Genomic DNA, 13,857 nt, shown 5'->3' with positions numbered 1-13,857 from the left:
GATTATCTATTTTGTATATAGTAGTGCATATATGTTAATCCCAAACTCCTAATTTATCCCCCCTCCACCTTTCCCCTTTGGTAACTATAAGTTTGTTTTCGAAGTCTGTGTGTCTGTTTCTGTTTTGTAAATAAGTTCATTCATTTCATCTTTTTAGAATCCACATATAAGTGATATCCTATGATATTTGTCTTTCTCTGTCTGACTTATGATTATCTCGAGGTCCATCCATGTTGCTGCAAATGGCATTATTTGATTCTTTTTTAATGGCTGAGTAATATTCCATTGTATACATTTACCACATCCTTTAGACTATTGTGATAATCAAATGAGAGAATCTTTTGTAAGAACTTTGTAAATTGTAAATTGCTATGCAAACATGAGGGCTTCTTTTTTTTAATTTTTATTTTATATTGGAGTATAGTTTATGTACAATGTTGTGTTAGTTTCAGGCATACAGCAAAGTGATTTAGTTATACATGTACATATATCTATTCTTTTTCAGATTCTTTTCCCATATAGGTTATTACAGAGTATTGAGTAGACTTCCCTGTGCTATACAATGGATCCTCGCTGATTTTCTATTTTATATATAATAGTGTGCATATGTTAATAGTGTGCATATGTTAATCCTAACCTCTTAATTTATCCCTCCCTGAAGGCTTCTTATTGTAATGTACATATGTGTGGATTTACAAAGTGTTAGCTGTGAAGACCATATACCATCTTCCACTTCATTGGCTCATTCCTTCATGTATTCATTGAGTTCATATGCTAAGGACCTGTCCTAGCTGTTGGAGATACCAAGGTAAGATAGACATGATCTCCAACATCAAGGGCAGTCTAGAATGCCTGAGAATTCTAGGAATATCTTCATACCTGTGTCTTTTTAGCTGCTCTTAGAATAAAATCAAATTATTTTTTAAAAAAAACTCAAAATGCCTTTTTAATTTCATTTTGATTCTTGAGTTGTACTGTACTTAAGACATATTTTAACCAGAAAAACAACTTTGTTCATCACGTACTAACTTTCATTTAAAAATATATTAGTATTTTGAGATTGGCACATTAATTTTTGATTGAAGACACAAAGTCCCTAAAGAGTAGAGAAGGGACTTCTGCTTAGTGTGGCCTGTGCTCACTTATTAATATGAGCATGTAGGTGTGACACTAACAGATGATCAATCTCCTATAGAAGATTAGTGTGCGGGCCAAATGCCATTGAGTTTGAAATACAACCCACGTGGAAGCTGCTTGTTAAACAGGTAACTGTTTTCATTTATTTTTGAAAATAAACTCCTGTTTTTTCCTTTTTTCTTTCTAGTACTCAGAGAAATCTTAAACAAATGGATACTTTGATGTAGACAAAAGTCTGTGTTTTGTGCAACTTTTTTTTGTTATTCCCGCTGACTTTAGATTGTGCTTTTCCTGTCTATTGAGGTTTTCTTTTTTATTATTATTTCAATAAATATATATTTTTTATACCAGGAATTCTAACTGGTCCTTTTCAATAACCACTTGTTTTAAATTCAAATCCCTTCCCACTGTGAGGGACAGATTCCCGTTTCATACTCTCCTGTTTGTTTGTTTTGTTGTTTTCAGTGTTTTATGGTGGCTGTGATGGGTGGGGGGAGTGGGGAGGATTGTTATTATTTCATGATCTCTTTGAGGATTTAAAAAGTATTATTTTGGTCTTTTTCAAATTGTTCTATCACTCTATTGTATCCATTTTCTTGAGAGTGACTTCTTCCTTGGTTGGTGTTTTTGTTTGTTTGTTTTAGAATGTTTTCTCTGTATGTTTGAAGTTATTGCTTTTGGTAAGCTCAGCTTGGGTGGGACTTACCTTCTTCCATTTCTCTTCCTCTCTGTGCTCACTTTCCCTTTTTGGTGGTTCTTATTAGTCCCCATGTGTCCCCAGTTCAGAACTAGGGCCTGTGTTGGAGCTTTGTGCTCTGTCCCTTGGGGATCTGTTAGATGCAGGCCCTGAGCTAGCTTGGGGCTTGGCCAAGTTCACAGCTGCATCACAAACTTGCCTCTCCTATTCCTCCCTCTGCTGGTGAACCCTTGCTGGTTGTGACTTTTCTCAGCCTGTGCTCTGGGGCAAGCCTGGTTTTGTCCCCTGCCACTTGTGGGACACTTATTCCTCCTAGCATTGAGCTCCTAGTCATTAATCTCCAGTCCTTGTATGAAAACCAATAGACGGATAAATCAGTCCCCACTCAGTGCTGCGTGTTTCTAGTCTATTTCTAATCCACAAAGATGGTCATTTTGGTTTTTAGCATGGCCATTTTTTAAAATAAATTTTTTATTAGACTTTTTTTTAGAGCAGTCTTAGGTCCACAGCAAAATTGATTGGAAGGTACTGAGATTTCCCCCGTACCCCATGCCTCCACATACGCACAATCTCTCTTACTATTAAAAAAGCAGGATGCTTTTTAAACTTCTTATTCAAGTACAATTTCAAATTATCAAAGATTCTTTCAAGTGTCAATTTAGTCTATTTTGAAAAGAGTGTTAATATTTTCTGGCACTTATTAATTAGGCCTTTAGTAGAAAAAAAAAGTAAAACTATGTCTTCACATTTGGTTTCCAAAGAATATTGTTCCAAAGGGAACAAAATTAATTAGGATGGTGTTGTTTCTTCTACAAGAAGTATTTAACCAATTTTCTACTGAGTTTATACAAACTCAAAATCGTATTATCTCAAATGTGTAATATACAATTAAAGCATTTTATGCCAAGCAGACAGAAGAGCTACAATTTGTAAGAAAACATGTTGCAACGGAAATAATAAAAACATTAAGGAACACAAGCTTCTTTAACGTACAAAATATATCCAAGCGTTTAAGAAACTTTTAAGATATATCCTATTAACTTATTAACCAGATGTCAATTCATTTTTAGGACTAAGGTAGAAGTTTATTTAATATATTAGAGAATTATAGAAAGTAGAGGTAAGAAAAAGCAGCACTGGTTTTAGGTAATATTTCATCTAATTCATAATAATTATAAAGAGCACTTCACCAAGAAAAGAATCCTTGCTTTGCTCAGATGGACTCTTTATTCAAGCTGTGTGTAGGTCATGTGACCTTCTCTAGCTCCCTGGGGTTTGCCCTCTCTGCTATTATTATTAATAGTGAAGTCAGCAAGACCAAAATGCGGACAGTTGAGGGAATTTAAAAAGTTGAAGATATTATTAAGAGACCAAAAATACCTGCATGGATGACCATCTTTGGGGCTGGTGATAAATTCTGCCCATGATTTTCACTGCATCTTTGGATAAGATGTTTCCCTTCCCTGCGTAAGACTACCCTCTTTGTTCAAGGGAAGGTCCATGCTGACTTGACTGACCCTCAGAGGATCTTGCTAACACCTGTGACATGAGAGTATGTTATTTTGTAAATGAATGACCTGGATAAAAGTGGAATCTTTAATTTTCATTGTACAACTTGACTACATCGGCAGCATGTGATTACATGAAAAAGAAACCTGCAATAAAAAGTTCAAAATTGAAGTTTGTTTTTAAAAGAGTCTGAATCATGTTTCTCCTCCATTGTGGGTACATCTGTTTAAAAAGGTAAATTGTTAGATTTTGTTATTGGTCAAATATTTTTGAAAATTCAAAATAAATAAGAACGATCAATTTGTGGACATGGCTCTGAGTGCTTAAAATAAATTTGCTTCTACTATATCACATTTTATGTGCTTGACATTGTCTCTACTGAAATTAATGGAGTTCTAAGTGAATTCTATTGTTGTATGCTGTAAAAATGGAAGAAAAACTTCTGTAAAGAAATGACATCATCTTGACTGCCACTATGGTCCATGCAAGTGACCCAGATGCTCTTCTCATACCTTCATAGGTTTTAAATCTATGCTGCGTGTTTCAAGCCTTTACCCTCACTTTGTGGCTCTCTCAAGGTTACATCGAATACTCAGTGGCCATCATCATCTGTTCTCTCCATTGTCTTAAGTGTGTACGATTTGCGACAGGTAAGAACAGAAATCATAGTTGGATTCCATTTAGCTTCTGGCTGCACAAGAAGCCAAACCTATGGCCTTTCCACTGAGAGCAAAGAGTTGCTTTGTTAAACATAATTCATAACAAAAGAAAAAGCAAGGGCTTACTAAATATGGGACCTCAGGAGGAGGGCTTCAGGAATACCAGGTAGATTTAAACATCTTTGCAAACTCTGATTATCAACTGATGGCTGCACTGAATACAATGTTTAGGAGGACTCTGAGGCTGTGTCTGAGCATGGTGGGAAAGAAAACAGTGATGGATTAATGATGACAGTGTAGTACCTATCTGTCTCTCTTACCATCGCTGTTCATCTTATAGCCACTTAAAATCCTCCTTTTAAAGAAAATCAGTCTTATAAATGGTATAGCAACACATTCAGAAGTGGGATCTAGCTGAATATTACTTACCACAGCCCTTCTGAATCTCATTTTCCCACAGCATCTTTCTAGACAATGTTCTACTACTTTGCTTAAGATGCATCAAGCTAAATTATGAGGCAACATCCAAAGGGTGTCTCACTGTATTTGTTGTATATTTTTGAAAACTCAACTGTGAAATTGGCTTTTTAGACACAGGGAACAATGGTACTTGTAGCCACCTGTCAACTCTATTGAACTGTTGAAATCACCTAGTTTTCTCAAACTTCATCCTTCATCTAGAGAAGAGGAAACTAAGATTTCCAGGGGAAACAAACAAGGGAGTTTGTTCAGGTCATAAAGTGGGTTTGTGACAGAGTCAGGGCTTCTGGCTCCTCATAAATGAAATTCTATTGCATGTGCAATATTTCCCTAGCAGAAAGCACTTTCCAAAGTAGCACATAGCTGGGGAAGAAAGTCAAACCTACGTGTGAGGGGAGAGGTGAATTCTAGCTATCAGCAGAGTAAAGTCTGGGCCCATGTCAGTAAGGCAGATGTGGAGGCTTTTAAACAAGCCCAACTGAAAGAGATCTTTTATTTTTACTCTATTTCAGTCACTCAGCAAATATTAGATCTAAGATTGACTTTTTGTCTGGTTTTAGATGCTACAAATTTTGAGCTATGAAGTGTTTGATGAGAAATGAAAGAAAGGCAATATATATTTAAAGAGTTAGAAAACAGGACCTAAAAATGAAAAGTTAAATCAATGGAGACACTTTGAGCTAGAGAGTGAGGACTAGAAGGGCTTTGTTTTATTTGTTTATTTGTTTTGGTTTTTTGGCTTTTTCTTTTTTTAAAAAAATGAGTGCCTAGTGCGTTTCTTCATGAACAAATTTAAATCACAAAAATATTAACAGTGATCAGTAACCTGCCTCTGATGGTGACAATTCCTTTCTGTCTGGCTGCCAAGTCAGGGGACAGAGTGAGTGTCCTTCTGGTGAACTCCGAGCATTTGAACAAAAGAAGGAAAATAAACACCAAGACAGTAAAAGATCTGGCATTTTCTGCTCAGTCACAATAGGAAAGAAATTATAGTGTCCCAAACTTTTACCTTTGTCATTTGATAGAGGTATGTAATGTGAAGCCCCCAAATCAAATTTCTAGTTCCTGGGTTTTGAAAGATCTTTGTTTTAATAGAATAATTTGATACCTACGAGCCACTCGTATGCTTTCTGGCTGATGTCAAACATCAGTGAATACAGGTCTTCTCCCATGTGCTTCCCTCTATTGGGAATACATACGCACACAATCAATCACCTGAGTATATCATCACAAACCATCTCAGGGTTCTGAGGAAAAATACAGAATGCTCTGAGGACTTTGGCAGGGAGATCTTATCTAGTCAAGTTAAAATCTCCCGCTCACTACTCCTATTTGTGTTACTTGACACTATTTGTTACTTGACACTTTAATGGTCACCTTCCTTATCTGGAAGACATGTGTGTTTTTGTTCAATGTGATAGTCAAGAAAAGTAAATGAAACAATGCATCTGAATTACTTGTGTCCCTGGTACATAGTAGGCACTCATCAAATGTTACTTTTTGTTATTGTTATGGCTGTTGCTGTTTTTATTACTGTTCTTGGAGTGGGGAAAGTAGATTATGGAAAGATGGGAGGCGGCACAGAGATCGAAGGGAGGAGGGATAACCTGAACAAGGAAGTAGCACAGGAACATCCCAGGACAGGGCTTCTAACCACCACTGACTCATTTATTGTGTGGCTCTGGGAACTCTTTTCTCCTCCCTGGACTCACTTACCTCAGCTGTAAATAGTGGAGGTTAAACTCTGTTTCTTTAGGTCCCACCTTTTTAGGGTTCTATCATTTTGCCAAGGCCACCAGTAAGGCATGAAAAAAGGGCTCTTGGAAACTTTAAAACACTAATAAGAAACTTTCTGGCCACTGGGAATGTGGGAGCACGTTTTGGAGACTGGAGTCAATTCCTACAGGACCCTATTAATTTTGGACTAACTAGCCACATAGACTACTCAGTCAGGATGTGGACAAATAATAGAAACCTGTTTAAACTCCCTTAATCATAAAAGGGATATGGATTATAAATATGCACCAGTAGCTCACGAAACCCAAGAACATGAAGTACAGATGGGCTTTACTCGGGGGCTGGACCCAGGAACTTGGGTTACTCTTCCCAGCCTCCTATTCTCAGACAAGTATGGAACGAAATACACATATTCTGGGGCCAGCGCTCCACCCCTACTCCTCTTCTCTGAAAACTGGGTGTACCCAGAGCCCAGAGCTGACAGCCCACAACTGGTTTGTTCCATGTGGCTTTCTCCTTCCACTGGCACAGCTAGTTGGAACAGGGGGCACCCAACCAGTGGAAGCCAATCCATCAACAGGCGTGATGGCAACATATCTTTTTGCCTGAGATCCTGGAATAAAGGTTTGAAGCTGCTGGTCATACTCTGTTAGGAAAGTGATCTGAAAAATGACGTATAGCTAGGACCAGGGTGGCCACTCTTGATCCCTGTGTATGGACAAGCAAAGAAAAAAAAAAACTTCTGCAGAGAAAGAGAGGAAAAGAGTGAACCAAATACACAGTGAGACACAGAGGTGAGCAATACACAGTATCCATCTGTATCTTTATGACAAATTTCAGTCTCTCTTTTAAAATTCCTTTACAACGCCCATGTCTTCACTTGGAACTCAGGTGTACCTTTCTTTAAGGAAACCCCAAATAAATTTAGAAATTCCTGTGTAGGAGTAAGGGAAGTGCTGTAGAAAAAGTTAGGTTTGATTCTATAGGCCAGAGGGCAATGTTCCCGTAAGAAAATTACTTGAGATTCCTGAGTTCCTAAACTCTTACCTATTAAATCAAAATATCCAGAGTATAAGAGGAATTTACACTTTTTAACAGTTTCATAACAGATGATTGTTTTGCATTCTAAAGGCTTAATTAACAGCTGTTGTTACAGAGGAACACACCAAAGGCAAATTCAAGCACCAAGATCCCAAATATATCTATTTATTTATTTATTAATGTCATCACCAGCTGAACGTATTTTTCACTCTTTTTACTCTATCAGATGCACAGAAGTACAAGTTTATATGGAGATTTATTTACGTATTTATTAATTTGTTTTATCCAAACAGAAGTGTCCTATGTGTGTTAATCTGGAACTTGCATTTTTCACTTTATAATATATATAATGGCCATCCACCATTATAAACAAATAATTCTAAATCATGTTTAAAAATAATGATGTGATATTCCATGGTATACCATAATTTTTTCAAATATTCTCCTCTTTATGGAAAATAAGGGGTTTCTTCTCCAATTTTTGCCACCACAAATATGTTGAATTAAACATAACTACAATATAGGGTAGCTTTACATATTAGTGTTCGCATCTCTTTTTTCAGCAAAACAATCAAAACCAGGTTGCTGAATCAAAAGACATGTATGTTTTGGATATTAATAAATACTGTAATATTATTTTCCCCAAATGAAATAATTCACTCTCCTATCAGCAACATATGAGAATATTCATTTTCCCAGATCCTCACCAGCATTAGGTGTTATAGCTTGACATTTAAAAATTTCAATCTAATACGTTTTTTTTAAATTGCATCTCATTGATGTTTTAATTTACATTTCCCTGATTACTAGTGAGATTAGACACATACTTTCCTTTGTCCAAAAGAGATTTGCATTTTTATTTACTGTCTGTTTATATCCATCATATAGGTGAAAAAATTTTATTTTTTAGTCTTTTTTCTCTTGACCTTGACTTTTGCTAGATTTATAAAATATGTCTAGTTAAATATGTTTCCTTTTCTTTATGGCTTCTGGGTTTCTTGTTTTGCTTATAAAGTTTTCCTCTTCCAAAACTGGATATTCTTTTTTTTCTATTTGTAACTTTCTTAATATTTATTTTAAAGTCCTTAATGGAATTTAAACATGCAGATTCTACACCTTAAAGAATCCCTGAATGCCTTTACTCAGAATAGTGACTGGCATGAGAATTTCAGACTTGATGGCAATATTGCAAAAGACTTCTTTGAAATGATGACACTAATTCCATTAGCAGTTAGCATTTGTTAATAAAAGCTTATCTGACCCAACCTGCAAGGCATCTTGTAACACTATGCAGAATGGGCCAGTTTCCTGAAACTGTATCTTTGCAGTTTAAATCACAAGTCCTCAACAATTAATATCTGTTTAGCACTACAATTTTCAATGGACTCTGACATTTATAATGAATGTGCTTGTATGAGGCTTGGCAAACTCTGAAATGATACATGTATGATATACCCTCCCATCACCTGAGAGGGAGGGACAGGGGCAATCAGGGATGTAAAGTGACTTGCTCACACTCACCCAGGAACAGCAGCTGCAGACCTTAGTCCCAGGTTTCCTGACTCCAAGTCAAGTCGCTGTCCCATTGAGCAAAATCTCAAAGTAACCTGTGAGCTTCCTGTGGCAGTAAATGAGGTTTCAATAATTTTATAACAAAAAGCAGATTTGCAGAGGAGGGCTGGGAGGAAGGGAAGAAAGAGCATCTACTGCCATCTCCAAATCATGCTAAACAAATACATGCTTTTGAGAATTGCAAGAGGGGAAGTGTTGGCAGAAGTGGGATAAGACATCTTCATGCATCTACTCTAGCCTCAAATCATGTCGCACAGCGAGGTTAACCTTGCCTAAGCCAAGAAACACCCCGTTGCAGCGCAGTCCCTTTCTACCACGTTTGGTGCAGGCATGAGCGCAAACCTTGGCACTCAGTTGCATTTGCATTGAACTGTACTGGTTCCACGGGCGACTGCTGGCAATAGCACGGAGAGTATCTGGCCTCATTCAGGACTGAGCTGGGCTCAAGAGACACCTGAGTTAATGCCCTCATTACTCATCTCTGGAAGAAATCCAGCCAGAGCAAACACAAGGACACACAGCAACAGATGCCAAATAATAACAGTATGCAAATTAGCCTTGGAAACGGATCCTGGTCTCACCGAACAGGGACTGGAGAAGCCAGAGGGGGCCTAATGAAAATCAGGCAGCGAGCTTCGAAATCATGGCAAGCATCACAGAGCTGGCTTTCTCCTAGCTGGTTGGTTGTCATAGAAACCTGTGTTTGTAGAGTTTCTGAGTACATTAGCTCAAAAGAGGATGCTTATATTATCCTACTGTAGTGTTGCTGGGAGAAGTAGAATAATTCAGTTCAATTAAATAAATATTTGCTGAGGATCTACTACGTGATACACCACAGGGGATACAGATAAATACATAGTCCCATCTTTGAACCTCCTGACTTGGAGGGGAGACCTGACAAGAAAACAGATAGCTCTAATGAAATGGGATCTATACACTAATACAGGTGGAAACACAGTGAACAGGACAATTAATTCTTCCTGGGGGTGTTAAGGACTTATGGAGAGGAGGTGACATTTGAGCAGGGCTTTATGTGAAGGATTAGAAAGAGTTGGCTAGTAGAAAACAGGGGTAAACATCCTAGGGAATAGCTCAAGTGAAGGCACAGAAGCATGACAGTTTATGCAGAATGCTAAGTCTGATAAACAAATCCATCTTTATGCCATCATGAGTTTTGAGAATTACGGTCAAGCACTATTAACTCATACTTCACCACTTCCAAATGTGTTATCCTCTTAAGCTAAGTTGAAATTGTATGACATTGACTAAGAGAGTTTGCTAAGCAAGAAAATAACGTAAAGAAATTTGTAAGGAGGGGTGTTTATCTTCTTAAAGGGCAAAAGCTGCTTTCAAGCACTTTCAGAGAACCTATTCATCAACAGAAAAGGCTTTAGAGTCAGACGAACCTGGTTTTATTTTGACTTTAATACTTAGTAAGTAAATGATTGTGGGCAAGTTACTTTGACATTTTCAAGCCCCTTTTTTTTTGTTTTATTGTTTTTGTTTTGCTATATGTACTTTGGAGGTAATAGCATTTTCATCATAGGATTATCTTGAGGATTAAAAAAAGTCAAACCATACATTCCAAGTGCCTAAAATAGCACCTGGCACATGGTGACTGAATAAAGTTCTAAACTGTTTAAAAATAATAATTTGAGTCATTTGTTATACTCTGGGTATATCTTCTATGAAGCCTTGGGGGTTTTGAATAAATCTCTGATATGCAAAATAAATCATGTCCTTTTAGAGCTTGAAGGGAAGTTGAGAATAATCCAATTCAATGTTGTCTGTTTACAAAGGAAACGGCTAACTTATAAGGTGAAATGTCTTATGTATGGGTATCTGGCTAGTTAGTGGGTAAGCCTGACCCACCGCACAGGAATCCTGACTGAATCCAGTGCTCTTGCTACCAAACCGCTTTCTCACTGTCACCCATCGTTAAAATGAATACCCCAACAGGCGAGCCTCAAGAAGTCAAGTTAGGGCAATGAATATGTGTCCAATATCACTTCTTCCACTCAACTGGTCCAAATGACTGAAGTTTATCTTTTCATGCAAAACTGAAGTAAATAATAAATAGTTCTATATAAATATTAACACTGAACTCATTGTGTTCTCTCGAGAGGAAAGATGCCTAACTTTGTGGAATGCTTGTCCAAGCCTGATGAGATTTATAACATTGAACATCATCAACAAAACAGATAAAAATAATTTAGCATCTAAAAAGAAGTTTTACATTTGAATTACGTTAAGCTGTGTCTAAGCACTGTTGACAGTATTCAGACCTCTTCTCCTTAGAGTTATCTGAGTAACTGACATCCATACAGAGAGGGGCAGTGACTTCCAGGGATGCCTCGGCTGGTCCAGCATTGTACTCCCTCTGGCTCGTGGCGCCCCTGACAGTCAGTTTAGAGAACTCTGTGGACCACATCCCTTCTCACCTCCGTTTTCCTCTCCCCAAGTCGTCCTAGAAGATGCTTCCTCCACTCCTCCAGGCTGTTTCCATTTCCTCTGCTTTGTCAGGGTCATACCTCAGTGAATTCCACCTCAAGTGAATTTTTCCAGCTGATGTACTCAGATAACTGTTTTGTTTTGTTTTTTAACAACAACTTTCTTATTAATCATCGACACTCACTGAGCTCTTACTATAGTAATGAGTACTATCCAAAGGGTTAAGTAAAATAAGCTAAGCCTTAAGTAACTTAAAACAACCGTATAAAATAGATACTGCTATTATCTCCACCTCTGGATGAGGAAAAGGGAGTTATACAGGCTAAATAACTCATAAATGGTAGCACCAGGATTCCAAACGGAGCAGCATGACGTCAGTCTGCATAATTATCCAATGTGAAAACCCACCAGTTCATAAAGGAGGCGATGGCTCTTCCACTTACAATCAAAATACGACCTAAATATTCACAGGCTCTTACAATGGAAAGCCACTTACAGTTCATACTCAGCTTTCCTTTGTACAGACAGGGCAACAGAGGCACAGAGAACGGGAGTGGTCTCGTTGCTTTTCTTCAGTCTAATCATGCATCCTCAAGAAGGGAAGTCTCGGTTCCTTGGCTTGAGTCCATGTGGCAGCGACTTTACATCATCTTTCTTGGGATTGAAATAGCATTAAACTAATGAGCATATTTGCTGCTGTAAGTAGGGAGTTGAGTGAAGTAAGGGTTGAGGCGGGGGAGCAGGGGCATGGAAAGTAGACTTGAGTCTTTCCCCAGAGTCAGTTTGGCTGTGACAGTAGGTTCAGCATTTACTGTATTCAGATTAGGTGGTTTTCCGGATATGGAAATATTAGATATTTAAACACTGGCTTTGAATCTGTAGCAATCAGTTAAGCTGCACAACCCTGTGGAGGATCACAACAAAGTCGAGGTTACAATCATTGTAAAGGGCAAAGGTAAGTGATGGGTTCTGCCATCGTCAGCATCCTGGTATTCAGAGTGGAGTCAGTCTCATTTGTTTTATTGGTCAAGGAGAAAAAGTTTTTTCTGATTAAACTGAGGACTGGGGCTAAGGTGAGGTAAACAAGGCATCATAGATGCAAACTCTAAGGAGGCAAGGTCATAAGAATGCTGGCCTGTACCTGCGGGATCCTGAGACAGCCCCTTGTTGAATTCTGTACCCTACGTACCTGGCATGCCTCACCCTGGTCCCAGCCCTGATTGAACCACTTCTGTCAAATGTCTGATTTATTTCAAATTCCTTCTGTCCTCCATATTTCACTTACTGGAATGTTACTGGGCAAGCCTTCTTAAGGCGTTGTGATTTCCTCTACTAACAATCCCAAACGGACCTTGCATCATATATTTCAATCTGTTATCTGGAACCCAGGCCTGCATGAGGCTTATAGATGGCTGGCTGGACATTTGGCATTTGCTCTGAGTTAGCCTGGGCTGGGGTGGCCATGACTCTCCACAAGGAGTAGCTGCACTCCTGGGCAGCAGAAGTTGTCTGGAGTGTTTACATAGGCCCCAATTCAAGAACAGATTGTGCTACGGGGTGTGGAGGGAACGGGGAGGACAGTCAGGAACCCAACCACAGAGAGTAAATAGCAGCCAAGGGGCATTCCTTCATTGACCAATGCCCTTGAGTGTCTTCGGTGGGCAGAGCGCTGTCTCAGGCACTAAGATCAAGATGGGACTCTTGTTGCTGAGCAAATCCTTTGCCATGGCCCAGGTATCAATTCCCTAATCCTGGTTCTCTGGGACTCTGCAGTTGAGTGGAAAGGGGCTGGAGCAGGTGAGCATGCAAGGGTAGTTCTTGGCCAACAAGTTGATAAGAGTTCTCAGTTGTTTTTATTGTTAAGTATAAACAGGAAAAGTTCAGCTAGTCATGTAAACTTTGCCGTTGTATAGGTTTGCAGGAGCTAGAATCCCGTCTCTTGATTCCCGGAGATATTCTTATTCTTCCAGGAAAACTTTCATTGCCATGCGATGCTGTTCTGATTGATGGAAGCTGTGTGGTGAATGAAGGCATGCTCACAGGTAGGCAGTTGTCATGAAGCTTCCTCTTTCCTTCCAACAGCCAGGCCAGATGAGCAAAGCAGATCAGTGTACACTCACCTGCTTTATACCAATGCTAAGGTATTGAGAGATAGAGGAGGAAGACACACCCAGACTATTCATGCAGATGGAAACCATATATGCAAACAGGAAATGTTTAAGAATATAGGAATCAAACCACAAGACACACGAAACTAGAAGAAAAGACTTATACAACATGGGATCAATGAATTGCCTGATGAGTGGGATGAATAGGGTGCTCTGAGTTCAGAGGAGTGTTGGAACATCATACGTTTGATGCACAGTCTCTTCATAAATATAAAGATAATTTATACTCCTGTACAAACAAAACACAGCCTAAAACCATCACCTCACAATTGGCAGGAAATAGAGATTTTATCCAGCCCTGTACTCTGTAGATGGAAAACCAAGCTCCAGATTTCAGTGGGAAGGAGATTGAGTTGAACATTCCAGAAAGGCAGTAAAATAGTTCTGTTCTCTAGAATCATGTTTC

At 38.6% G+C, this 13,857-nt stretch overlaps 1 protein-coding gene across 1 annotated transcript in view; it reads left to right on the top strand.

Moving 5' to 3' along the window:
• The window catches only part of ATP13A5 (ATPase 13A5), a 112,292-nt gene that overhangs the window by 22,973 nt on the left and 75,462 nt on the right, over window positions 1-13,857 (top strand). Inside the window, 5 exon segments of the mRNA XM_007195388.3 lie at window positions 1,196-1,265; window positions 3,864-3,952; window positions 3,954-3,993; window positions 12,166-12,238; window positions 13,197-13,325. Coding sequence (XP_007195450.3) covers window positions 1,196-1,265; window positions 3,864-3,952; window positions 3,954-3,993; window positions 12,166-12,238; window positions 13,197-13,325 — 401 coding nt within the window.

The sequence above is a fragment of the Balaenoptera acutorostrata genome, chromosome 4 (genome assembly GCF_949987535.1).
Source record: "Balaenoptera acutorostrata chromosome 4, mBalAcu1.1, whole genome shotgun sequence".
In the NCBI taxonomy this organism is placed as follows: Eukaryota; Metazoa; Chordata; class Mammalia; order Artiodactyla; family Balaenopteridae; genus Balaenoptera; species Balaenoptera acutorostrata.
The sequence above is the reverse complement of the archived record's forward strand: the minus strand, read 5'-3'. Positions and strand labels throughout refer to the sequence as shown.